Consider the following 26,524-nt stretch of genomic DNA (forward strand, 5'->3'; position numbering starts at 1 on the left):
TGAATCTGGAAGTCCACGCTTTCCACTTCCAGTCATACGCAGATGCCATGACAGTACACCAGTCAGAGATTGATCTTAGCCATAATTTTTGCGTGCTTTGTTTGGAATAACGAATTCGTTCACTTCGAATTCCTCTTTCGGTGCCTGCACTAAACGTCCAGCAGATCATACACCCATTATCCACGCCTACTCTCTGTTTGAGTTCACTTTTACATCGTAAATCTGCTATATCTCGCTTACCCTAGGTTGCAGAAAAGTGAAGTTTATATCGTTCGAAACCGCCAGAGCTTGGATTTTCGTTTATACGGGTTTCAAACTTCCTGGTAAACAGGTAAGAGCTCAGCAGTATACGATATATGCATATGAGAAGGCTAAGTGGCTAAGTGTACACATTATCACGCTATCATAATTGTATTAGGCAACTAAAGTTGCGGTTTTATGATGGAATGTATTATTGTAGGTAAACTGAGCCTCTTGCATGAAGTTGATCAGCCTAGACATATTACGTCGTTCAGGTATCTAGACTGCGAGCTCTTATTTATCTAGCCGTTAGGTAATTTAGTAGGGACTTCCGCACAGCTACATGTTCGTTATTTTCGGTATACTTGATCGTGTTGGAGCCGCTGGGTGGTGATCTACGTGGGAAGTGCTTAATTAGTTAAGACGATCATTACGAAGCTATTAGTAAGTCTTTAGTAGATCTACCGGAGTGTAAGGCTCCAGTAAGTCGAACACGTACGATCTCCAACGGTAAACTACTGTTTACCAAAGCTAGTTCTTTACTACTTTATGAATGTGCAGTAAGTGTGCGAGAGGTTTTCCTCATCGGGGAGCCAGATCGAGACTGCGTGGATTTCTGGATCAAGAGAACGTCTATTGGATTCAGTTGCAGGGCTGGATCCAGATGGGGGTTTAGGGGGTTAAAACCCCCTCTTTTCCAATGGGCGTGGTTCAACAATTTCATATAATTTCATTAGAAAAGAGAAAATTAGTAATGCTATAAATAACTGCTACCAGGTGAACCCCCTCTTTCCCACTCTAGGAAAGGTGTTGTCACCAAGTACACAGATATAGCAAATGTCAAATATCTGACATTCCACCAAAGGTGTTGTACCCCACCTAATCATATATCAACAAATGTCAAAATGTCAAAGATTTGACATTGCAGCAAAGATGTCGCACCCAACAATAGATCTATTTCTGCAAATGTCAAATGTCAAATATTGACACTCCACCAAAGGTGTTCCATCCAGTCTCTCTCTCTCCCTCTTTCTCTCTCCCTCTCCCTCTCCCCCTCCGTCTCCCTCTCCCCCTCCGTCTCCCTCTCCCCCTCCGTCTCCCTCTCCCTCTCCCTCTCCCTCTCCCTCCCCTCTTCCTCCCCTCCCCTCCCTCCCCTCCCCTCCCTCCCCTCCCCTCCCTCTCCCTCTCCCTCTCCCTTCCCTCCCCTCTCCCTCTCCTCCCCTCCCTCTTCCTCTCCTCCCCTCCCCTCCCCTCCCCTCCCCTCCCCTCCCCTCCCCTCCCCTCCCCTTCCTCCCCTCCCCTCCCTCTCCCTCTCCCTCTCCCTCCCCTCCCCTCTCCCTCTCCCTCTCCTCCCCTCCCCTCTCCCTCCCCTCCCCTCCCCTCCCCTCCCCTCCCCTCCCCTCCCCTCCCCTCCCCTCCCCTCCCCTCTCCTCCCCTCCCCTCCCCTCCCTCCCCTCCCCTCTCCTTCCCTCCCCTCCCCTCCCCTCCCCTCCCCTCCCCTCTCCTCCCCTCCCCTCCCCTCCCCTCCCCTCCCTCCCTCCCTCCCTCCCTCCCTCCCTCCCTCCCTCCCTCCCTCCCTCCCTCCCTCCCTCCCTCCCTCCCTCCCTCCCTCCCTCCCTTCCTCCCTCCCTCCCTCCCTCTCTCTCTCTCTCTCTCTCTCTCTCTCTCTCTAGATATGAAGTTCTAGACAATGAGCAGAGAATCTCACTGCTAGCCTTTAGCTAAGCATTAGACTCGGCTCAGTGATCGCTTCACCCGTTGCCTTAATTTTGTGTATACAGTCAAAGCAATGGAGCCCTCCAGACAAGGTTTTTCAAAGAATCTCTTTAATCTCTGCAATTAGCAGCAGCCAGAGGATTTCCAGCAATATAGCAAACATCAGTGAAGGTCTTGCTGTATATAGTTGCTCCACTGCCAGAGCTGACTCAAAATAGTTATATTATGTAGATAATAATATCAATTATTAAACTTTCTCAAAATATTGATACAGTAAATAGAAGTTTGTATGCAAAGTTTTACTTCTGAAACTATTTGCCAAAGTGGTGGTTGGATTTGTCAATACCTGTCAACATATTTCAAAAATTCGAATGACTAGTATTGAGGGAAGACAACTTTCAATTGAATACGTAAATCATCGCTCAATGATCACATTTATTGATCAGGAGAGACCATAATGTATAATGTATAAACTTTAGCTAACAGTTTAGAGCAACAAGCCCTGCAATTTAGGGGCAACCTTCATGATCACAGCTAATAGTTAAAATAGTTGCAGCCTTGGATACCGGATTGCAAGCTCACACGGCATTTTATTAAGAGCACTCAAAGTAAAAACTTTAGGAAAAGTCTGCCTGAACCTAAACTGTATACCTCCGCGGTGCGTGACCATTTCGTCCATTCCATTTTCAATTCCCAGCAACAATTGAATATTGAATTAGAAATTAAAAGTAACTTAGAAAGGTGCGTGACCATTTCGTCCATTCCATTTTCAATTCACGGCAACAATTGAATATTGAATTAGAAATTGAAAATAACCTACAAGTTGTTGCAATTCAATATTCAATTTTATTAAAAATCCTAAAAATTGATTTATCGACAAACTCTAATTATTTGCGGATTAAAATAAATATTGAAAACACACTTAATTTTCAAACTAATTTCCTTTTTCAATGCAATGGAATATTGAAATTGCAAGCACGTTAGTTCAATTTTCAATGTTAAATTCAATATTCAATTTAGTTTAAAAATTAAATATTAAATTTTGAATTTGCGTGGCCAATTCGTCCATTCCATTTTTAATTTTTGATACAAATTGAAAATTGAATGTCAAAGTAAAAATTGACTGGCGTTGCTTGCTCTTACAATATTCCATTACATTGAAAATAGAAATTGATTGAAGACCAATTGTCATTTCAATATTCATTTACTTTGCAAATAGATTCAATCTTTCCATCCGTCCAATTTTCGTAAATTATGAATATTAAAATATAGCCTCTGATGCAATTTTCTTTCTCCGTATTAAATGTAAATAGAAAGTTACCCTTAGTTGCTAGCGCGAGCGATATCTCATAAACTGCATAATGACACCGCGCAGGCGGTCGCCGCTGACTTCAATATTCTATTCTACTGAAAGACGAAAGTTGTGTCTAGCTTAGCCACGCCCAGACACGCCTCTGGCACGCATGCAATGTAATGCAATTAAGAGATGGACGAGAAAGCCACGCAACCGACCTCTACAACAAGTTGGTAAGCACTTGCACCTGGCTCTCGTCAACCGTCACGCCCAGGGATGAGACATTCCTTGCTGCGACAAGGGAAGCCTGTGGCATGGAGGCACGCTTACCGTCTATAGTCAACGAGATCAACGTCTAGCCTGCACTGGGAAGTTGACACCTAGTCGATTTGGAAAGACTCCAAGCAACTATCTAGAGTCAACACTTGCGTCGATTATTATAGACCACGCCTCTCAACACATGGACGGGGAAGCCACAGCAGCTAGAATCTCACGATAAGAACAGGTCGTGCACTCTCTCCACTCTCGATATCCATGGACGAAGTTGACGAAGATTTGATCGCAAGAGAGTCGAAGAGGAAGATGCTTTCCCTGGCGGAATGTTGAGGACGGGATTAGTTGCTGGATAGTTGCTAGGAGCCATTCCAAATCGACTAGGCGTCAACTTCCCAGTGCAGGCTAGACGTTGATCTCGTTGACTATAGACCGTAAGCGTGCCTCCATGCAACGGGCTTCCCTTGTCGCGGCAAGGAATGTCTCGTGCTTGGGCATGACGGTTGACGAGAGCTACGTAGGTGCAGTGCTTACCGATTTGTTGTGGAGGTCGGTCGGGTGGCTTTCTCGTCCATCTCTTAATTGCATTACATTGCATGGGTGCCAGAGGCGTGGCTAAGCTAGATACAACTTTCGTCTTTCAATAGAATTGAATATTGAAGTCAGCGGCGACCGCCCGCGCGGTAGCCTCGTCCCCAGACTCACGTGAGTCTGGCAGTGTCCGGTTCCCGTATGACATTTTCAGCCTCCCGTGAGTCTGGACTCACCGCACCTACTTTCACACACTTACTTCACTAAGTGTCACCTCACGTCATAGTCTTGGCACCCCACGTGACTAAAAAGTACCTACGTCACAAACTCAATTAGCTTATATCTATCTAATGTGTGACCCAGCAGATTCTGTATCACGCCCAAGCTTCCGAACAGCGCATGGTGACTCTCCAGTACCACGGTGAGTGATGCACCACGTTCGCGCTATCCAAATCTCAAGACGACTTCAGCATGTGGAAGGTGAGTGTATTCCTAGCTAAGTTATTGTCCTACTCGCGTAGACTGGCGAGCCTGCCAAGTCTAGTTACAGCGATCCGGACTCCACGTGTATTCACTCGTTGTTTGTGCGTGTAGTTCACTCGTTGTTTCGTCGCACATCCGCTATCTGCACGGCCCTTGCTAGTGCACAGACTCTAATGGCCAGTAGGGCGCGCAATGGCAACAAGAGACACATTGACGTGGAATTGCAGTCCGCTCTCCGTGTTTTCAATTATGATGACTTTCGGGAGAGTAAACTTGAAGTCTCCAGGGCCATTCTAGGGGGAAAAGACATCTTTGTCCGCACAAACAACGAGTGAATACACGTGGAGTCCGGATCGCTGTAACTAGACTTGGCAGGCTCGCCAGTCTACGCGAGTAGGACAATAACTTAGCTAGGAATACACTCACCTTCCACATGCTGAAGTCGTCTTGAGATTTGGATAGCGTGAACGTGGTGCATCACTCACCGTGGAGCATCACTCACCGTGAAGAGTCACCATGCGCTGTTCGGAAGCTTGGGCGTGATACAGAATCTGCTGGGTCACACATTAGATAGATATAAGCTAATTGAGTTTGTGACGTAGGTAATTTTTAGTCACGTGGGGTGCCAAGACTATGACGTGAGGTGACACTTAGTGAAGTAAGTGTGTGAAAGTAGGTGCGGTGAGTCCAGACTCACGGGAGGCTGAAAATGTCATACGGGAACCGGACACTGCCAGACTCACGTGAGTCTGGGGACGAGGCTACCGCGCGGTGTCATTATGCAGTTTATGAGATATCGCTCGCGCTAGCAACAACGGGTAACTTTCTATTTACATTTAGTACGGAGAAAGAAAATTGCATCAGAGGCTATATTTAATATTCATAATTTACGAAAATTGGACGGATGGAAAGATTGAATCTATTTGCAAAGTAAATGAATATTGAAATGACAATTGGTCTTCAATCAATTTCTATTTTCAATGTAATGGAATATTGTAAGAGCAAGCAATGTTAGTTAATTTCTAATTTGACATTTAATTTTCAATTTGTCTTAGAAATTAAATATGGAATGGGCGAATTGGCCACGCAAATTCAAAATTTAACATTTAATTTTTAAATTAAATGGAATATTCAATTTGGCATTGAAAATTGAACTAACGTGCTTGCAATTTCAATATTCCATTGCATTGAAAATGAAAAGTGGTTAAAATTAAGTATGTTTTTAATATCTATTTTAATCTGCAAATAATTATAGTCTGTCAATCAGTCAATTTTTAATTTTTAATAGAATTAAATATTGAAATTGCAAGCAACTTCTAGGCTATTTTCAATTTCTAATTCAATATTCAATTGTTGCTGAGAATTGAAAATGGAATGGACGAAATGGTCACGCACTGGTATACGTTCTGAGAGGGAGGGGAAGTCTTCGCTTAATTAAGCGGTAAATTCAGAGCGGGAGGCGGAGTCTGTGCTTATGCAGTAATTTCCAAGAGGGAGAGGGGAGGAGGGTCAAGATGAGATGTCATCCATATCCCTGCCTGGAGAGTAACTGCAGTAGCCCAATTTACACAATCGAGTTTCACTGCACAATGGATGTGCCATAGTCGATATTTGCGACGTGTGCATCGATCATGCATGATCCTCAATTAGCGGATTGATCATGCACTTTTGAATTGAACTGCACGCCATAGTCTTCTAGTTCAACTGAGTGGCAGAGCACAGTCGACACTGGTTTAGTACCATCAATTTCGTTATAATTCAATTCAAGACTTAGCAAAAGCAGGTGCAGCGGCATTATTAGAAACAAATGCAAGAATGCATGAACAACACTAAGGCAACAGCAATGGCTAATTATAACTCTTTCATATTCAGCTTACAGCATCAGCAAGACACACCCAATAGCAGCTAACATAAATGTGAGTAGTAGATTACCCAATGCACTTCTACAATCTCCAGCCGTCGAAGTGGGGGTGGCAGGAGCCACTCCAGTCACACGACAATGGTTGAAGACTGCCCGATATCTCATCACATTCTGGCAAACAACCGAGTTATTGTCTTCACAGGAGCATGTGGGAATAAAGTGCCCAGATGGATTCGCAACCAATTCTTGCAGACTTGACTGGCACTCATCAGTACATGACTGTGACAAGTTAGCAGCAGCTTGACTATTTGAGTAGAAGTAACTGCAATTTCCTTGGAACACTTGTTGCTGGGAATTTTCACACTGTGCACCAAGCTGCAAATAGCATTTCATGCTAAGAGCTTCACATGAATCTGTTGGGCGATGAGATCCTACAGACATAGTAGCAGCTGAAGGAACTGCAATTCCACACAAAAAAGTCATTTTTTGCATTCCGGAAATGGCAATGCACTTGTTAGAGGTGGAATTTGAACAACTGCACGTCAGTACCTCACTTGCATATGGAATGATAGACATTACAGCTGTTAGTTTGGCTACACAAGACGCAGGACAAGTAAGAGAGTTTTGATTGTCTTGGAAATCATCACCGCATTGACTCTGTGCAAGGACGACGTAGCTTCCACACGAACCAAACTTGTCGAGAAAGCAGCTATCAAAAACTTTCTCGCAGAAACCAACCGGATTCACTGTTGGTACATCCGTTACTGGAGGCAGAACGGGAGAGTTGCCACCATAGCAGGTTGATAGCACCTCCTTCAGTAATAATTGACACACTATGTCGTCGCCACAATCGCAACTTGAGAACTTGTTGCCGATTGGATTCCGAAGTAGATTGTAGAACGACTCGTTGCACTGTTGTGTACAATTGAAATGCACCAGGGAAGACGTACAGCCGCTCACATACGCGAGGTATCGAGGTAGACACGTGGAGCTAGTCGAGCACGACTTCATCAAGTCGGAACAAATGAGCTGTCTAGTGTGATTGACGGCGGAAGCCGGAGGGGTCGGTCTGACATCTCCAAAGCATTTCGTCATAACGGAGTTCGCAAAGGTCGTGCATATGTCTCCCAGAGCTCCTGTTCCGCAATCGCAGTCGTGCCATAGACTTCCCACCGAGTTCGAAATCAGCTTGATGTAGCTGTCTTTGCATTCTTGTGAGCACGTGTTTGCCGGCGAATTAACCGTCGAGCACGTGGTCACATACTCGATGAACGAAGGTCTGCACACTATGTCTCTATCGCACTGGCTTCGTACGTCTGTGCACGTGAGGCGCTGAGTGTCACCATTTGTCTGACCGACGACAAAAAGCACAACGAAGACACTGACAAACAACATCTTCCGCGGGCGGATACCGAATGACGGTCACGCGGTCTTGCACACACACGGTAATAACTGTGACGTCATTTCCCTTCGCTCTGTAAGTGACACTGCCTCTAGCTTGTCGTCAGATGAATCGGTGTTGCTTGCATGTCTGTAGTAGAACGGGAACTCGTAACCATGCAGAATCGACTCAATGAAAAATTGTGATAAAAAGATGTTCCGTATTACGCGAGACTACTGACTATTCTTTGTAGGTGTGAACGCGGAAGTGAGCTATGACACTACTACTCTGGTTGCATCATGTTACACCAATAATCTTAAATGGTTCCAGTTGATTATCCGTTGGCCTTACAAGATAACTATATAGTAACCATCCTTTCACTCGTTTGTCTTTGATATGCAATAGTACTATTCTTCCGTTTTCTTTGTAGGAAGAGCTTAGATAATTTGATAAAGAGAAATGTCAGACATAGCGGTTTCTAACAATACCGAGATCATCGCGGAAGTCCGAAAAACAGCGGAAATATTGAAGATTTTCATAGTTTACACTTATGGGGAACAGACAGTAGTTCCCCAGTACCCGGCGGTCGTGTTATACGGGAACCGAGCACGACGGCGCGAGTGGGTCTAAAAAACCCGAGGCTAACTAAACATTCTTAATGCGCAATAGTAGGTCCATTACCTATTGCGGTGTACTATTGTATATATACTGTAAGTTGTTTTAGTGAATGTAGTCTTTTGTGTATTATAAATAGATAATTAAATAGATAATGTCGTATAGCTAGGGTCTGACTTGAACTGTGTATATCCATTTGTGTATGAGCCCCGAGTGAGAACTGCAGACAGTAAAGTCATTCATACGTCATCATCATCATCATTCATTCATTAATATTCATGGTTGAACTCGGAAGTGAGTACAGTAGTGAAGTAGAGGTCACACCAGGTGTGCTCACTAGAGTGCCTACTGCTGTTCCAGTTGTACCATGTTACACTATTTAATTAATTCTTTTATATTAAATCCTTTTTAGGTTGCGACTTTTTGAGGCACTAAAGTGCAACCCCTTCGCGTGCCCAAATAGCTATGCAGCTTGATTCTCACGTCCACCATGTTAAGCATACGGGACATTTATTATGTAAGAGCTCGTCCAGCTGGTCGGTCGTACAGTACAGTGCGTGACTATACCTAGCATTTCACACGTCGGTAATAAATTGTTAAGAGCGTTGGAACTGGCGTGAGAGCAAGACGATGCTCACCAAGTGATGTGTTGTAGTCGTGTTGTAGCAATTCCGGCAAAAGCTGCTCCCCTCGCGTGATTCACGTGCGTTTTTATTATACAGTCGCGTGTCAGTTACCCGACGTTCACTTATCCCACAGGTCAAGCTTGTCACGTGGGTGATCACATGGCTGGTCGTGCTGCGTACGTGTGTACATACATGTACATCCACATGCATGACAGTTGTTTCTTGAAACAAGTTTGAGAGCGAGTTCAAGCGTTTCTTCTCGTTGTATTCTACATTCATTCTACATCTACATTCAGTATACCTAATGTGAAAAATGCCACTAGACAGTTGCGTGTCACTTATCGATCCCCTTGGGACCGGACCCCTGTTGGATAAGTGAAAATCTCGAATAACTGAAGCTGTTACGAACTCAACTATTGTTCATATTATATGGCATTTTTTTCCACGGTAATTGTGTAAGCCATGTATGAATTTGCATTGAAATCATAATGTCCCTTCATCACACTTGAGGAACTCATCATTTCGGGGCTGGACAAGTGCGGACGCTCGCTTCTTCGCAGCTTGACACAACAATGCGTTTATTATGAGAGAGAAGTCAGACTCTAGATAAATATAGATTGCATGCATGACGTCTAGCTAGAGACCGCGCGCCGGTTAACCAAACATTCTAAAACTGATCGCTGAGCGATGCAATTCCATGTGTAGACCTTTGCTGCAATTACCGATCCAGATGCTTTTGACCGGCTTCAGGCCGACCACTGTGGTTTGCATGTGTATACATACAGTGTTTATGCTGTACGGATACCAGTACCTTTGATCTTGCAAATGGCTAGCATTACAAGCCTTTGTAGTGTTTCTATCTTCAAATAGGTAGATGATGACTGGCCAAACGACAGCATTTTGCGACCATGCATACGCCTGGGACCACAATAACGCTCACGCTCTAGTGTACGTTCAGAAAAAAATGTTTCCTTTCTATTAGTACGAGCGATAAGGTAGTAGCGGTCTGCGCGGAGGAGCCTGGCTTGCGAGGCTGGGGTTACATGTTTATCCGGGTCTTTATGTTCCTTATTCGACATGTTTGTTTCGCAAAGAAGTTTCTTGACGTCCAATGAAGCTTCCCAGACGTCGTCAGGAGACATCGTACGCAGTCTCAGCGCGGACGTTCTCAACGGACTATCATGCGACGAAGCCCGACGAAGGCTGAAAATATTTGGTCCAAACGAGTTCAACATCACAAACGATGAACCTCTGTGGAAGAAATATCTGGGACAGGTAGGGCAATGCGAACGCCGATACTCTATGTGAAGTCGCCGACGTTCAGTGATGCTGTTGCAGTTCAAAGATCCGATGATATCTCTGCTGTTGGTGTCTGCTTTGGTTAGTGTGTGTATGGGTCAGTACGACGACGCTGTCAGCATAACAGTGGTATGACTCAACTGTGTTGCGTACAGTGAGTGACGTTTAGTGAAGGCTAGGTGTCATTTTGTAGGCCATTGTGATTGTTGTTAGCGTCGCATTTGTTCAGGTAATGCCTCTAGTTGTCTAGTCTACTACTGTATGTCTGTTTGTCAAATTGTCACTTGCAGTGGCACTGTTGTTTTCTGGATACTGATTGTCTTTTTTGAACTACAGCTAATTAGACATTCTTAGACATTCTTGGAACAATTGGCATGGTATTAATTACAATTAAGTTAATTAACAAGACCCACATCAGAGACACTGGATCTTCAAATCAGGATGGCATGATAAAGGTTAGCCTCGAACTTCCAGACCAGAGCACGCGAAGCGTACGAACTCTAGCCTGGACCAAGTCGATACTAAAATGATTTCGGAAATAGCCTTCTAAGCCAATCAGCTCCTTACAACCGGAATGTCAGTTGTAAATTCTGATTGGTTTAGCAATAAGGGTTATGCTAAGTGCACTAACGCTGATTGCGCGTGTGTGAAATCCTCATGGGCTGCTAAGTGGGCGGCTAAGTGAACGCCAGAGCCGTGATGAAGACTCTGGTGCATGCACACATCTTAGTTTTAGTTTCAGCTTCAGTTCTTCGATATTTTCAAGCTTGTGGTGACAGGACATGCACAGCAGCGTTGCTAGACCATCATCTTTGACAACTGGTTGAGCGGTAGTCTCGCCAGTCGAGTGTTTAGACTAGCTAGCGGTCTGCCGAAGAATCAAAGAGTCGTGGTTTTATTCTGTACACCATGATATCGCTGCAAACACGGCAGACGTCTCTTCTTCGTTCGTGAGATCACATGGCATTTACAAATGATATGTTGATCTAGGTAAAACGATCTTATGCTGCTAGGCTACCATTTAGCATCGTTTTTGATAAATACTTCCAAAATCATTTTAGTATCCACTTGGTCCAGACTAGAGTTCACGCGCTTTGCACGCTCTCTGGTCTGGAAGTTCGAAGCTAGAGAAAGGTTTACTAAAAGTTTAGGGTTATGAGACTTACCAGGGGCGCCTTTCTTTATCTCCACAACCTGATCCGGTTGAGCTCATTCCAACTCCACAAACTAATCCACGGTCCCACTGGATTAGTTTGTGGAGTTTGGGCAAGCCCAACCTGATTAGGTGGAGAATAAAGAAAACTGTGCCCCAGGTAATTAATTAAGGCCATAGTCACTGGTGGCCATGGCCCACCTTGTCATCTATTGTGTAATGCCATTGATCAATAATTATTAGAATAAATGAAGTCTTTGACTTAAATATTAGATAGGACTAATGATTGGATTTAATCACCCCCCTGTGATTTGTTGAGATTTATCATAGAGCATTAGAGAAAGTAGTATAGGAGGTACTGAGAACACGGCAGTGGGTGTGGTCAGTACTTTGACTGACCTGTTTGCCATGAGTATGACCCTATTCAAAGTGTCTGCGATGAGAGTTGTTGTTTTACGTGTTACTCTAGCCACAGAATTAAAATAGTTGCAAGTCTTGACGTGTCTTGAGTTGCATCATGATGAGGGTCTGTGGGTCGATCATGCCTTTGCATTTGTATATAGGGCAATAGTTGTGGAAGATGTTGCATTGAGAAATCTCAAAGACCCAAGATTTGACTTCGCAACTGCGACGATAAAATCTATTTCCAGTTGACAGGAGTCGCCCGTGTCTACATTCATTGGTCTTTTGTGAAGTGTTTCTCTCACCCGACGTGTCTGTTTTACGCTACTGTGTTCTAACAGAGCATGTCATGAAGTTCTAGATAACGTCTAGTCTCTAGCTGCACGCACATGTATACATCTACAGTGAAATAGGTATATAGGGCAATAGAATGCATACAAATTACGTGCTAGTGTATTATTCTGGACTCTCTTCTTGCGCAGTTGGCAGTGGAAGTTGCAAGCAGTGATCGAGAACCCAATTCTCCTCAGGTCGATCATCATGGGACGCCGACTGCTCTAAGTGAGCGTGGTGTTCCAAAACACTCTTAGATTTCAAATTACTAGCAATGCAGCTACTGTAGAAACAGAACTGTGGAAACGACCTTTACGCTCTCAGACCTCAGAATGCGTAGAAGTTCCCATCTCAACTTCCAGATAGGGTGGTGCATGCGGTACCTCCTCTGACAAAGCAGTAAGCCAGTTGAAACAAAATAAGGTGCTTCATTCTGACAAATTGCAATCAGAACATTTGATATGTGGGAACTTAATTAAAGGAGAACTCTCACCGAATACTAAACTTTTCTTGCTGAATGACAGATACAAGACCTAGTATCTTCCTGCAGGAAGCTTATGGTCCAGCCAGCCACAGAAGCAGAGAATGGGCCACGAGTTGTTCAGACGATTTCCTGTATGTTTTACTGTGTGTTCTCATTTGGAAGTAAATACTTTAGGTTTAACCATACCAAGCGCTCCTAATGCACCCAAAATGGAGTGAGACATGATCTATGAATAATCTAAGAAGCGTCTCCATTTGTGGCTCCACGGTTCTATTGACACAGTCCATGCTTGCATGATAAGTTTGGGTTCCAGTTTGCTTTAGTCAATAAATTACAACTTGACACTAAATGTCTCACAGTCCTTACCTTGAATAGTGCACAGGTATCAGTCTTCCTCGCTAACCAGCAATCAGAGTTACTTATACGGGTACTAAACACGCCTACACAAGTAACTTCAATGCTTTGTTTGTCTGTTACGGTAAAAATTTGCTGTAAACGATTGCAATGGGTTGTGTGATGAAGTGACTGCTTTCGTCTAAGAGATTGTTGATTTTAGAGAGAGTTCTCCTTTAATAATCTTTCTCAGTGTGGCTTTTACTGGCTTTCTCAAATTGGTACTCATTGCAATATATCCGGGGGAATCTACTATCTGAGGCCTTTGGGATGAGGAACGGTGTCAGACGAGGAAGGTTGTCTCACCTTGTCTTTTTAATATTCATATTAATGATTTGTTGATGACACTAACAATCTGGATATGGTGCAAAAAAGATAGGTGAACAATATGTTAGTGGCTTAGTGTATGGAGATGATGCGACTCTATCGTGTATGCGAATTAGTATGCAGAATATGCTTGATATTTGGACAACATGTTTAGGCGAATGACTTGACTTACAATAGCAAAACAAGTATAGTTACTGTATTTACCAGCAATTGTATTGTAAATAGAGGTAATCCAGACTTGATAGTGGATGAGAATCAAGTTTGTTTAGGTCAGAAATAACTCATTAGGGTGCCATTATGATGTACATGTTTGGACTAAGCAAAATCAATCTATGGAAGCGAGAATTGGAAATTTCTTTGGAGGAGTTGTGTAATGAGGTGCAATTATTTCCTATACAACAGTATGGATGTTATATATGGAGTATGGTGACATGTAACAGAGCATTTTCGGAGTAAGAGAAAGAGCTGTTAGCATTACAGAGCTAGATCGTAATGACTGACTGATACTGTGTCACGATACACCCACTCGCCATACCTATTAATAGGTAGCAAGAGCGTTGCTAGTACAGTACAGCTCTTTACTTTTGAAATGCATCATGAGTTCCTAGTTTTTTTTGTTGGCACATGTAGAAGGCATCGTATAATTGAACTCTGCATATCTGGCCAAATCCCTGGAAAGCTCACAAATTTAGCATCACACAATAACCGGTTATACGGTATTTGAATTTTATTACAAAGAGTCTTTCTAATAGTAAGACATAGTTGATGCATTAACATTTTATTACATTGGACATTAATTCACTCTATAGACTTGATTGTTATAATCTATTTTTTGTTTTTTTTGGGTGTGGTGTAATTTGATATTTATGTACGAATGCATTAGATGATCAATTTAGTGGAAAGCAATTGTGCACAGTTTGTCACTGAAGTTACCATGGCACACCTACTCTTGTATCACCCCACCCATTGCATGTTATCTTAGTCTGTTAAGTATGGGATTGGGTCTTGCTGGAGGATATGTGCACCTTTAGGTGCTAATTGGTGGAAGTGTTTAACTAATTACGACAACTCAAGTTTGCTCTACATAAGATCAGCAACCTTACTTGCAGCATCTGCTTGGACTTTGTTGCATTTATGAACTCTGTACTCATCAAGAACAAGTAAGTGGTGCACATCGTCTTCCGTATTGCCCTAAACCCTTCCTCATTCAGTACGTCACGGTTTCATGTGTCATCTGTAGAAAGGGTAATCGAGATGTTATGGGGATGTTCAACCGCCGACATCTTATTACTGTCGGACAGATACTTGTGGACTAATACATCCAACTGCCGTCCTTGATATTAGTAAGCCATATTGCATGACGATGCCATTCTATGATGAGGAATCTCTTTTCTACTGTAAAAGAGCGAATTTTTCTTGGCATGACTGTGAACTCAATTTTCAATTTTTTCACCTGGATGCTTATCAACACCAATTAGTGGACCAAATAGGTACAAAATGTTAGACCCTGGCCAATTGGGGATGGGGCTTGATGGATAGTGGGGCGATACAAGTGTAGGTACGGTAACTCTAATGATGCGTGATTTGTTTAGTTGACTTGGATGGGCACTTTAATGTTATCTTTTGCATTAGGAGTATAGGTCGGAGAGAAGTCTTGAAGCATTGAAACAATTGGTACCCCACAAATGCCACTGGTCTGTCTACTACACTCTGTTGTTATTAGCCTTTTGTTGTGCCACAGTTGTTACTCTTTCTCTCTCTTAGCTTACGACAAGGAGTCACAAAAGACTTGCCTGCTTCAGAACTTGTCCCGGGTGATTGTGTGTACATAACAGTTGGAGACAGAGTACCCGCCGATATACGGTTAATTGAGGTATGGTGTCTAAGTCATTGTTTTTGAAAGTTTTGTACAATAAATTTGAAACTATAGGCAGTTGATTTGGAACTGGACGAGTCTAGCTTTACTGGTGAAACTGATCCGGTTCGGAAGAGCACAGCACAGCTGATGCATGTGGGAGGAAACGGCACTCCTTTGACTGAAAGAAAAAATATTGCATTTATGGGCACTTTGGTCTGTCACGGGAGAGGAAAGGTCACATGAGTTATCCTACTTAATCTATAATTTCTTGATTACTATTTCAATATTTATAGGGTATTGTAATAAGTACGGGTGAAAATTCAGAGTTTGGTGATGTCTTTAAGATGATGCAAGGGGAAGATGTATGTGTGTTTGTATGTATAAATGTATGTATGTACAGTATGTATGTATATATTTATGTACAAAAGTAAAAGTGTATCTGTCAGTGGCGATAACCCTACTCTATGGATGTGAGACCTGGACAGTGTACCAAAGACACATCAAACAACTCGATCAGTTCCACATGTGCTGTCTTCGTAAGATTGCAAATGTGAAATGGCAGGACGAATTGTCCAACGCTGAGGTTTGAAGAAGTGACACTGTAATATGCCAGGCATATGTCAGGGCTAGAAGTTCTGCTGATACTGAGTCAACTTCGTTGGTGTGGCGACATAGTTTGCATGGATTGTAATAGACTCCCTAAGACAGTGTTACGGGCAACTGAAGGAAGGGTATAGACCACCTGGTGGTCCAAAACTTCGCTTCAAGGACACACTGAAAGCAAGCATGAATCATGTGGCATCACTGTACCACATTGGGAAAACGTCGCACTTGACAGGACATTATGGAGATTTTACTGGAAAAACTTGACCGAGTATTTTGAAAACAAACACGTGCACGCATTACGAACAAAGAGGGAAAAGTGAAAACGTGTAGTGTCATTAATGAGTGGCAATTACATCTGTGATATATGTGGCTGCTCTTCCTTAGTGCACATTTTGGTTTATGGAGACACAGGCAAAGTTAGTCATAGCGACTACTCATTCCATCATCATCATCATGTTACTGTATGTACGTATGTTGCTGTATGTATCAGAATGTATGTATGTATGTAATAGTATTGTATGTACTATGTATGTATGTATGTAATAGTATTGTATGTATGTATCTATGTATGTATGTAATAATATTGTATGTACTATGTATGTATGTATGTAATAGTATTGTATGCATCTATGTATGTATGTATGTATGTATGTATGTATGTATGCAGCGCTTGAAAAATAGGTTGTCAAGTCGTCATGTGACGAGTTAAATTTTACTACGGACGACTAATGTTGTAGTCTAGGTTGTCAAATGACGACTAGAGCAGACCAAGGCTATAGTTTGTAATTGCTTCTCGGTATGCAGGCGGATAGCTGTACTGTATTGAAAACATGCTCCGCTTTGATGCTCACATTGGGACATTTGTTGTGTGTACAATGACATGTACATGTAGCAGCTTACGCGACAAACTGCTCATATCCCGGATAATGAAACTGGGAGCATTTCAGGATTCCGACAGAATAAAGGCATGGCGTTTGTGACCAGTAAGCACGTGAGGAAGTGGAGAGGATGGTAAATCCTGTAGATAGAAATAGGTAGATATGATTTAGTAGCAAGAAACGGATAACTTCCGCAATGTGATATGTGGAAGTGTGGTTGAAACCCTGCCTTGTTTTGACAAAGAGGTGGTATGCATTTAATCACTAATTCAATTAGCTATCACTATTTGTCTTCATCAAGATGTCTAGCTTTGTATATTATAACACGTTGTATCCATTGCCTCAGTGGTGATGCGTTGGACACTTTCGGTTGCATGCCATTGTAGGAATACTGGGCTGTATGCTTGCACTGCACTGAAATTTAGAAGGCCATACAAAATGGTGGCATACTAAACACCATGATTGATATCAACATGACATCCTAGACTAATTTTGATGACCTAAAATTTTTGAAACTTGTCAAAGGATGGCAACTAGTTGGACCGATTTTTCGAGCCCTGGTATGTATGTATGTATGTATGTATGTATGTCCAGTACCTACTTGAGTATCGTCCTATTATTAAGCAACTCCCATTCTCAACTTCCTTGCATCCTATCAAGAGTTATCGAATAGCTATTGAATGTCGACAATCTCGTGTGCCACTCAATGTATCCAGCCCTTCTCTCATGCTCTTCATGGTAATTAGCAGTGCACTATACGTACACCTGGCAGTCTAGTCGTGCGTGTTGTTTCTTGTGTGTGATGAGCTGCTCCTTGTTGTTGCGGCCAAAATCAGTCATATCAGTTGAGGGTTTAGCACTTTAGTGCTTCTTGATTTTAATAGAGGTGTTCTCTCATGGCTGTATGTGTGTATATAATTGTCTGTATGTATTGTAGTAGTAGTAGTAGTAGTTGTTGTTGTTGTTGTTGGTTGTGGTGGTGGTGGTGGTGTTTAAGTGATCCTTGGCATATAGACACATTGAGTTGCGTTTGTGTGTGAATGTAGCTTTGATGTTGATCTTAATGATGTCATTATGGTTTAGGCTCCTAAGACTCCTCTTCAGAAAAGTATGGACAGATTAGGGAAACAGCTGTCATTCTACTCATTTTGCATAATAGGTCAGTAATTGATTGATTGGTTGTTCTATTTTACGGTTGTGTAGTCTATAGAGGGATGCATGTTTAGACTGCCAGGCTTCTCTAAGTGCAAAGATATTGTACCATCAGTGTTCGTCAAATTGACAATTAGTTTGGTTGTCTCTGGGCAACCATGTGTTAAACATATGTTTGCCCAGCGTAACTACAGGTTGTCCGTATATTGAGGGTACTTCGAGAATAATAAAGGCAATTTGTATTGCTTCAGATTCATGATACCTATAGTTGTCCAACCCAATCAGGATTGAATATCAACTAGTCAGCTTTTACGAAACGGACCTTTCCATAACATAGTGGTAACTGTTTTACCGCATGTGAGTGAGTCTGTTAGTAAGATATAAATTAATGATTTGTTTTAATAATCAATTTAATTTTGCTCACTGATTCAAAAGGCCACACTACATGCCCAATTTTCTCCCATTGGCTGCACAGGGGTGTCCAACTGTTGCCAATTCGCCAAATTTGGCGACAAACACAAGCATATGGTGACAAGTGGCTAAAAAATTGGCAACAAAGTTGCTGCTCATTTTCTTGAAGTTGGAAAGCGTGCGTTTAGGATTGGACATTGGCCATGGGTGTGTTTGTCTATCTATTCTATTCTCACTATTCCGGGATAACACTCTCACTCAACACTTGCGATTGTGAGCTTGGATTAGTGTGATGAATTCTGTCAGGAATGAATATGAATACATGTAGGTCTCGCTTGAGTCATGAACAAATTTATTGACATGGAAAAACGTTCTGTTGATGCGTTTCCGTTTATTAAGTTTGTCAGATGTTGAAACATATTAGTTTGTTGGTCATGTGCTGATATGTCTTGGCTATTTGGGCACCAATGGTCATGCTGTTGCCAATATTAGCTTATCATTTGGTGACAGAAATTTGTAGCTGGACACCATTGTGGCACTTCTTCCTTGATACCAGCAATGTAAGAATCGAATAGAGAGTACTGACTCTTCAAACATGAGGAATAGGTGGCTTGGTATGTGTGCAATTAATGAGACATGTAGTCAAGCTGTTCAATATTGCATGCGAGTGTTCAATGAGTGGCAGTGACTGGAGATTGGGTCTGCTTAATTAATGTTGGACTGACATGCCTTTCTCTGAATTGCCATAAATGGAGAAGATGTCAATGTATAATATAGCTCTTGAAAGGTCATATGGATTTTCTAACAATCGCCAGTGTTGACCAGACTTTCAAAGATTGATTTACAGATGTAATTAAACACATGAAAACTAAATACCACAGACTGGGAGATTTTGGCACCGTTAATTTTTGGCAAAATGGTCTGAAAAATGTATATTTAAATTTTGGTGAATATTAATTTTGGCGATGTGCAGCTTTAGTGGGCCTGTTTTCGGCAGCATATCTCTCAATTCTGGCTCTTACCTCTGGTCTGTACCAGGCCTTCATGTTTGAGGAGCGTGATTGCACTCGCGCTTCTTAATTGTAAAATTGGAGTGCGTTTTGTAGCACTTCTTAGGCTATTAGGGCGACTTATGTCTAACTCTGCAGCTTGCGGTCAACTAGAGCCTTGTACCAGACTCTCTAAGTGTGATGGTCGCTTCCGGTATACAGCAACAATGCCAAATGGGTCTCCGAGGCCTGGGTTTTGGCATCTACAACACGTAACACGAAGGAAGTCGCAGCAGTGTTATTTCTGTGTTTGAACTGCTATGTCCGGCAGATCTGAAAGAGCCACAAATGTAAAACTTGCTACTTTCATGAGTTGGAAATGTTAACAATTCTTTTGGCTTGAAACTATAAGAGAAGACGGTCGTGAGCTGGTTGTCAAGGTATGGTGTAAGACCTGCTCTAAGTATTGGGAGAAATTACACAAGATTATCTGTGAGAGGGAATGCATAACGTTACGGCTCCAAGTTTGTTAGTGGTACCGACTTCGTGATGAAACACACTGTCACACGCCATCTTGGATCTTTGGTAAGACTAGCGTAGACTTCCTATTTCTTATTATCAGAGCAAACCATCTGATTTGGACTGAAACAGAACGTCATAGGATTGTTCAAACGGCGCTCGACAACTACATGAAGAGTCGAAGGAAGATGAGTGACATCACTCTCCTTAAACAATCCAGGAGAGCGATTTGTCACTCTTCTCTGATTTTCAAATGTGATGGTCTGGTGTACCCTTTGTTCACACGTGCACGTGACTTGTCATAGGATCTGGAGCTCTATGGTTGGCTCGTTCTACTTCCCGCTTCGGACAAGGAAGATGGTCCACACATTGAGAGCACTGGAAGTGAAGAATGTTCTATTGTTTGAAAGTACGCATGCGCAATGAGACATTTGACAAATTTGGCAAATTCTAGTTTTGGCTTTCACTCGCCAATTGCCAAATCGCCAACTTGCCAAATTAAAACTGTCGCCAAAATTTCCCGGTATAAGGTAATATCGATTATTTAAAAAGGTAGTTTCATGCAGTATTTATTAAATGATGTGAACTTAATAATAAGCAATGGTGTCAAAACATACAGCAGCGACTGCATGATTTTTTGGGTAAACTAAGAAACAAACTTTTCTACCAAATGAGCAACTGCTCTGAAGAGTTTAAGCCTGGAGATAGTTATGGTATTGTAATTTACAGTGACATCATGTGCCTTATTGTTGTTTGATTAGTTTTCTTAGTCTGATTAAATTTTGCTGTTCTTGTTATGTAGGTGCTATCATGTTTATTGGTTGGTTCCAGAGTCGCCATCTTCTCGATATGTTTACTATAGGAGTTAGGTATGCACTTTGGTTGTTGAGGTATGTGTCGCTGGTTTGGTTTACATTTTGCTACTTTTTATAGTTTAGCTGTTGCTGCAATCCCAGAAGGCTTACCTATTGTTGTTACAGTAACTTTAGCTCTTGGTGTGATGAGAATGGCGGATAGAAATGCAATAGTCAAGAGACTACCGATTGTTGAGACGTTGGGTTGGTTACTGTGCGTCTTCTCTGTGAGTGTTATAGTTCACAGAATTTGTTTCAGGTTGCGCGACTGTTGTTTGCTCGGACAAAACAGGAACATTAACTCAGAATGAAATGACAGTGAAGTATTTGTTTGCTGCAAATGAGGATGAAGCGCAGGTTGCATACGTGTATTATGTGGACTAGGAATGGTCATGAGGTTTGGTTTTCTGTTTGTGCAAGGTGAGTGGTGTTGGCTACAATGATGCTGGTGAGGTTATGTGTCGAGGTATTAAGGTGACTGGCACGAGCCATCCTTCTTTGCTAAAACTTGTGGAGGTCAGACGTCTGAGTGTGTGTGTGTGTGTGTGTGTGTGTGTGTGTGTGTGTGTGTGTGTGTGTGTGTGTGTGTGTGTGTGTGTGTGTTTGTGCTCATCGAGATACCAAAACTCTTTCAAACGAAGTCAAACTTACATTACTAAAGTTTAAAGTTTGTGGTTGTGGTATAGATATTGATAGATGTAAACATTGCAGACAATGAACTTTAATATTAGATCTGGAAATTTGTATAATTTATTGCTTGACTAAGTTTCTGTCTTTATTCACATCTGTTGCAAACCAGTGCTGTGTATGTTCTAAAGTTCTAGAAACACACACACACACTGTGTGTGTGTGTGTGTGTGTGTGTGTGTGTGTGTGTGTGTGTGTGTGTGTGTGTGCGCACACGTGCGTGCATGTGTGCGTGTGTGCATGCATGTGCACATGCATGTGTGTGCGTGTGTGTGTGTGTGTGTGTGTGTGTGTGTGTGTGTGTGTGTGTGTGTGTGTGTGTGTGTGTGTGCATGTGCATGGGTGTGCATGCGGGCATGCATGCTTGTATGTGTTGTCTGTACAGCACTATATTTCTACTGACTGAAACTTCATAGGTAAGGGTTTGATTAGTTGTGATTGTGGCAGCACGTGATCTTGGGAATGATGGTTATACTTTATGGATCATGTTAGTTTAATAATTACTTCTTTTTGTATGTTTGCTTAATCAATTAAAGTGACCAAATGTTATGATCTCTAACTATATTGTGATGGATGTTGGTTTCTGTTAGCTTTTGAATAGAACTAGGGGTGCTCAGCTTATTGCTCAGTGAGTGTGTTGAATTGAAACTTCACCAGTTCTAGATCAAATTCGTTCATAGTCACTTCAAATTTGCATTATGTCAGTTCAATTTGCATTCTATGTCATTTCAAATTGGCAATATGTCAAATCAAATTCATTCACATTCTTTTCTAATCTGTCATGAGTTATTTCAAATTCGCTGCATTGTCCTGCTAATTATCGTGTAAATTCATGTCGATTGCACTGCTCTTCCGTAGTTTCGTTAGTACTTTCAATTTGGATGTGCGTTAATCTATTAAGCAAACTCCTGATGTAGTTTACTAATTAGACAGTTTGGGAGGGCAGTCTCAAGAAGACAGACTGGACTCTCTGTACAACACCCCATCGGGCACAATGCACGCAAGTTGCACATAAATGCCAAATTACAAAGAAATTGCTACAGAAGCAGTTGAATCAACTTTAGAACCACTGCTGGTTGTCCGTTGTTTTATAATATGGACAGATGTGATCTGCCTCTTGGAAAATGACAGGAGATGACCTAATTAACGCGGTGTTGTGCTCTATTGTGTATTGTAATGCTAGAACACCGTTTGTGTGATGCGGTGTATTTGCCCAGTTTACAGAATAAAGTGTATCTACATTTGGTTTCAATGTATTGTAGTCAATCAGTGAAATTGCAGTTGTATGTACAATTAGCGTTCATGTGTCAGTAACATTTGAAATGACTCATGACAGACTTGAAATGACTGTGAATGAATTTGAATTGACATAACGTGAATTTGAAGTGACTATGAACGAATTTGGTCTGGAAATGGTGTAATACCTAACTGCGTTAAATATTTTCTTGTGCAATGATCATGAAGCAGGGAGGTAACAGGTAATAGCTGCAGCATAGAAAAGCATGCCATGACATCTAGATTTGCGATAATCGATGTCATCAGCTTGCAAACAGCTACCACTGCTATTGTTCCAAACAGAGCATCGGGTCGGACAACGATGTGCAGCTTAATGGAAAGAAAGACAAGTGACACAAGGCATAGTGTTTCACGTAGTGTAGTTAATCTCTTGCCTAAACATAGCAAATTATTTTGATCAGCAATTTGTTATTGCATGTTGAATTAGAGTCATCAGTTGTTGATATCAGATTGTTTGTCTAAAGCATCAGATACAAATGTGTTGAATTAATCGGAAAAACAAAGAATTAGTGTACTCGCTTGTTTTTATGAAATATTACTTTGATTTGGCGATTTTTCTGTGTGACATCGTCTCTTTATCATTTTATAAGGATATACGTAGAGTTTTGAAGTTTTGTCGTACGTATGCTAATGCAATAAGTACATAATGAAGTGCAAGATCATGATTAGCTGTAATGTGTTCTCCAATAGGAGACAGTGTGTTAGACTTGAAGTTAGTTGTGGTAATTTGTATTGAATGGTGGTTTACCTGGTATTTTTTCTGTTCTCTAAATCGACACTGGACACACAAACTGTGATAAACGTTGATAAACATGTATCAGTCTTAACATTAAATTTAATTAATGTTGTAGATTCAGGTATTTGTGCAAAATTTAAGGAGATGTTGTATTATCATATCTATCTCGCATTGCAAATTTGTTTGTAGGTTGCTTGCATTTGCAACGATGCTCAGATTCGGGACAATACATTAATTGGTCAGCCGACAGAAGGGGCTCTTCTGGCAACTGCAATGAAGGTTAGTTGAATGTAATTCAAATTTTCTATGATTTTGCACTAGTTTGCTTCTAGATGGAGTTGTATGGCATTCGAGATCAGTATGTAAGAACGTCAGAGAAACCGTTCTCTTCAGACCAGAAGTGGATGGCTGTCTGTTGTCGACCAAGGATGAAAGACATTGCCGGAATGGCTAAAGTGTGAAAGTAAAGTCGTCTTTCACTTGACTTTGTTTGTAGTATTGTTTTGTGTGTAGCTTGATGGAGAGAGGTATTTTATGAAGGGAGCTGTTGAACGTGTTTTGCGGCAGTGTACTTGCATTTATGTCCCTGAAAATGTTCATGATACTCTTCAGCTTGATGAGCGTGGTGTGCAGGCTGTTATGCATAAGGTCAGAGAGTACGGTCGTAAGGGGTTTCGAGGTAATCAAAATTGCATCCATATATTTACTGTTGATTGTATTGTTTGATTGGCTGCTGTTAGTTATTGCCATGGCAACTGGAGAAAGTTTGACTGATATGATGTTTGTGGGTTTGGCTGCTATTAGTGATCCGCCTCGACCGGGAGTGGAAGCTGCTGTGCACAGTCTACTGAACAGTGGTGTTTGTGTGAAGATGCTCACTGGTGACTCTAAAGAGACAGCGATTGCAGTTGGTATTGTTCATATTACTGAGATATTTAGTGTGTCCATTGGAGTTTGTTGTTGTTGTTCATATTACTGAGATATTTAGTGTGTCCAATGGAGTTTGTTGTTGTTGTTGTTGTTGTTGTTGTTGTTGTTCATATTACTGAGATATTTAGTGTGTCCAATGGAGTTTGTTGTTGTTGTTGTTGTTGTTGTTGTTGTCATTGTTACTGATGATAACATCTTTATAGGCGTGTCCTTGGGTCTACATGACGAGGGTTGCCCAACTCTTTCTGGAGAGGAGATAGATCTGATGGACTTGCATCGATTGCAACTGGCTATGGATCAAGTACAGATACACGGACATCTTATGTTATCTATTAAAATGTGTACATTGTAGATGGCTCTTCATTCTTGCAGGTGTCTGTATTTTATCGTGTTAGTCCAAGGCACAAAGTAGCTATCGTCAAGGTTAGCTATGTCTTGTTATTCTCTCTGATTGCCTCTGATTGGTTGTTTTCGTTTGCCGTGCAGGCTTTGCAGGCTAAGGAAGAAATCGTAGCAATGACTGGAGATGGTATAAACGATGCTGTGGCATTGAAGAGAGCCGATATTGGAGTCGCAATGGGTTTGGCCGGTACTGATGTGTGCAAGGAGGCTGCCGATATGATTCTTGTCAACGATGATTTCATTACAATAATGTATGTATCTGTCAATAGTTTTTCGATTTATACTCTTTGTCTCGACGATATACATTGACAGGTCTGCCATACGGGAAGGCAAGGGAATATTTTACAACATCACTAACTTTGTTCGATTCCAGTTGAGCACGTATGATAACAAATAATTGTATCTTGTTTGACTGGCTAGTAGTAATGTTGTTCCAGGAGCATCGCTGCTTTGTCTCTTATCACAATATCTACGTTTTTGCACCTGCGAAATCCCCTGAATGCCATGCAGATATTATGGATTAATATTATTATGGATGGACCTCCAGCACAAAGGTTTTTATTCAATTAATATTGTATTTGGGTCTTGCTATGTATGTGTATGTTTGACTTTGTGGGGTAGTCTAGGTGTGGAACCTGTAGACAGAGATGTGATGCTTCGGCCTCCTAGAGGAGTGCATGATCCTATCATCACTCGTGCTCTGGTTTCCAAGGTATTAACCTCAGCAGCAATCATTGTTATAGGAACTCTTTGGGTGTTTTGGAAAGAGGTATCCAGCCACAAATTATGTGTGAATTTTGATTAAAGTTCATTTTGGTTGATAATCAGATGAGTGACGGTCATGTGACTAGACGGGACACAACCATGACTTTTACGTGCTTTGTATTTTTTGATATGTTCAACGCATTGAGCTGTAGATCACAGGTAGATCATAGATGATTTGATCGGTTGATAAATGCTCATTTAGTGGTTCCTGTTACAGACAAAATCAATATTCGAAATTGGATTTTTGACAAATCGTACTTTTCTATATTCTGTTGGGGGCTCTCTGTTGGGCCAGATGTTGGTCATTTATTTTGCTCCTCTTCAGAGAGTGTTTCAGACTGAAGCACTCAGACTTTCAGATCTTTTGTTTCTCGTGTGTCTGTCGTCATCTGTGTTCATCTTCGATGAGGTGAGGAAGTGTCTATTGAGTACAGAATTGGACGACTGGAAAAAGAAATCAGAAGAAATGGTATAAAAGCAAGGTGATCCTGTTGTGATAACAATATGGTTAAGTTTTTTAGTTTGCATATTTAATTAAAATGACACTATGCATAGGGTGTATGCATATTAGTGATGTATACAGTTATTCACTCGTGTTTGGGTTTCTTATAAATGAGGACAATATTTATGAATTTGTTAGTTAATTTAAGTGAAATGTTTGTGTAATAAGTCAAAGCAGTAAAGGTAATGTCAGGGGGTTAGTACAATGATTTGCATATTTTCATGAATGTTGATTTCCATACCTCCTGTGGTGTTTATTCCGTAAGTTGGAACAGTAGAACAACATGCATATCTCAAGCATTGAAAGAGAGTGTGTGTTCCTTAAAGGGGAACTCTCACCAAAATCAACCATCTCTCAGATGAAAGCTGTCACTTCATGACACAACCCTTTGCAACCGTTTACTGCAGCCGTTTACCGTAACGAAGAAATATAGCATTGAAATTAATTGGTATGGTTAAACCTAAAGTAGTTACTTCCAGAGAGTAAGACTTGTGCCACATACGGGGGAATCGTCTGAACAACTCGTTG

The 26,524-nt window shown here is 41.6% G+C and overlaps 2 protein-coding genes across 2 annotated transcripts; one reads left to right on the forward strand and one right to left on the reverse strand.

The window, feature by feature from the left end:
* Positions 1 to 6,277: 6,277 nt before the first annotated feature.
* On the reverse strand, positions 6,278 to 7,795 carry LOC134178667 (uncharacterized). Its single transcript, XM_062645551.1, has one exon. It carries the CDS (start codon positions 7,791 to 7,793, stop codon positions 6,411 to 6,413), a length of 1,383 nt encoding a protein of 460 aa, XP_062501535.1. The 5' UTR covers positions 7,794 to 7,795; the 3' UTR covers positions 6,278 to 6,410.
* Positions 7,796 to 10,204: 2,409 nt separating this feature from the next.
* On the forward strand, positions 10,205 to 25,653 carry LOC134179107 (calcium-transporting ATPase type 2C member 1-like). The gene is made up of 23 exons (XM_062646002.1): positions 10,205 to 10,295; positions 10,359 to 10,448; positions 10,513 to 10,548; positions 15,044 to 15,105; positions 15,176 to 15,284; positions 15,342 to 15,503; positions 15,563 to 15,631; positions 17,837 to 17,912; positions 20,627 to 20,693; positions 20,758 to 20,882; positions 20,938 to 21,035; positions 21,099 to 21,194; positions 23,587 to 23,676; positions 23,730 to 23,852; positions 23,911 to 24,076; positions 24,138 to 24,308; positions 24,531 to 24,628; positions 24,700 to 24,750; positions 24,814 to 24,980; positions 25,042 to 25,110; positions 25,167 to 25,283; positions 25,356 to 25,498; positions 25,558 to 25,653. The coding sequence occupies exons 2-22, from the start codon at positions 10,371 to 10,373 to the stop codon at positions 25,396 to 25,398; spliced, it is 2,073 nt and encodes a 690-aa protein (XP_062501986.1). The 5' UTR covers positions 10,205 to 10,295; positions 10,359 to 10,370; the 3' UTR covers positions 25,399 to 25,498; positions 25,558 to 25,653.
* Positions 25,654 to 26,524: the final 871 nt, after the last annotated feature.

This window comes from Corticium candelabrum, chromosome 4 (genome assembly GCF_963422355.1).
Source record: "Corticium candelabrum chromosome 4, ooCorCand1.1, whole genome shotgun sequence".
Lineage (NCBI taxonomy): Eukaryota > Metazoa > Porifera > Homoscleromorpha > Homosclerophorida > Plakinidae > Corticium > Corticium candelabrum.

Bases quoted from the DNA above. Each gene is read 5' to 3' on its own strand.
- LOC134178667 (XM_062645551.1), bottom strand. From the start codon at position 7,793: ATGTTGTTTGTCAGTGTCTTCGTTGTGCTTTTTGTCGTCGGTCAGACA.
- LOC134179107 (XM_062646002.1), top strand. From the start codon at position 10,371: ATGATATCTCTGCTGTTGGTGTCTGCTTTGGTTAGTGTGTGTATGGGT. The intron at 15,106-15,175 runs GTCTGTCTACTA...TCTCTCTCTTAG, and splicing joins GTACCCCACAAATGCCACTG to CTTACGACAAGGAGTCACAA. The intron at 20,883-20,937 runs GTTGGTTACTGT...AATTTGTTTCAG, and splicing joins ACCGATTGTTGAGACGTTGG to GTTGCGCGACTGTTGTTTGC.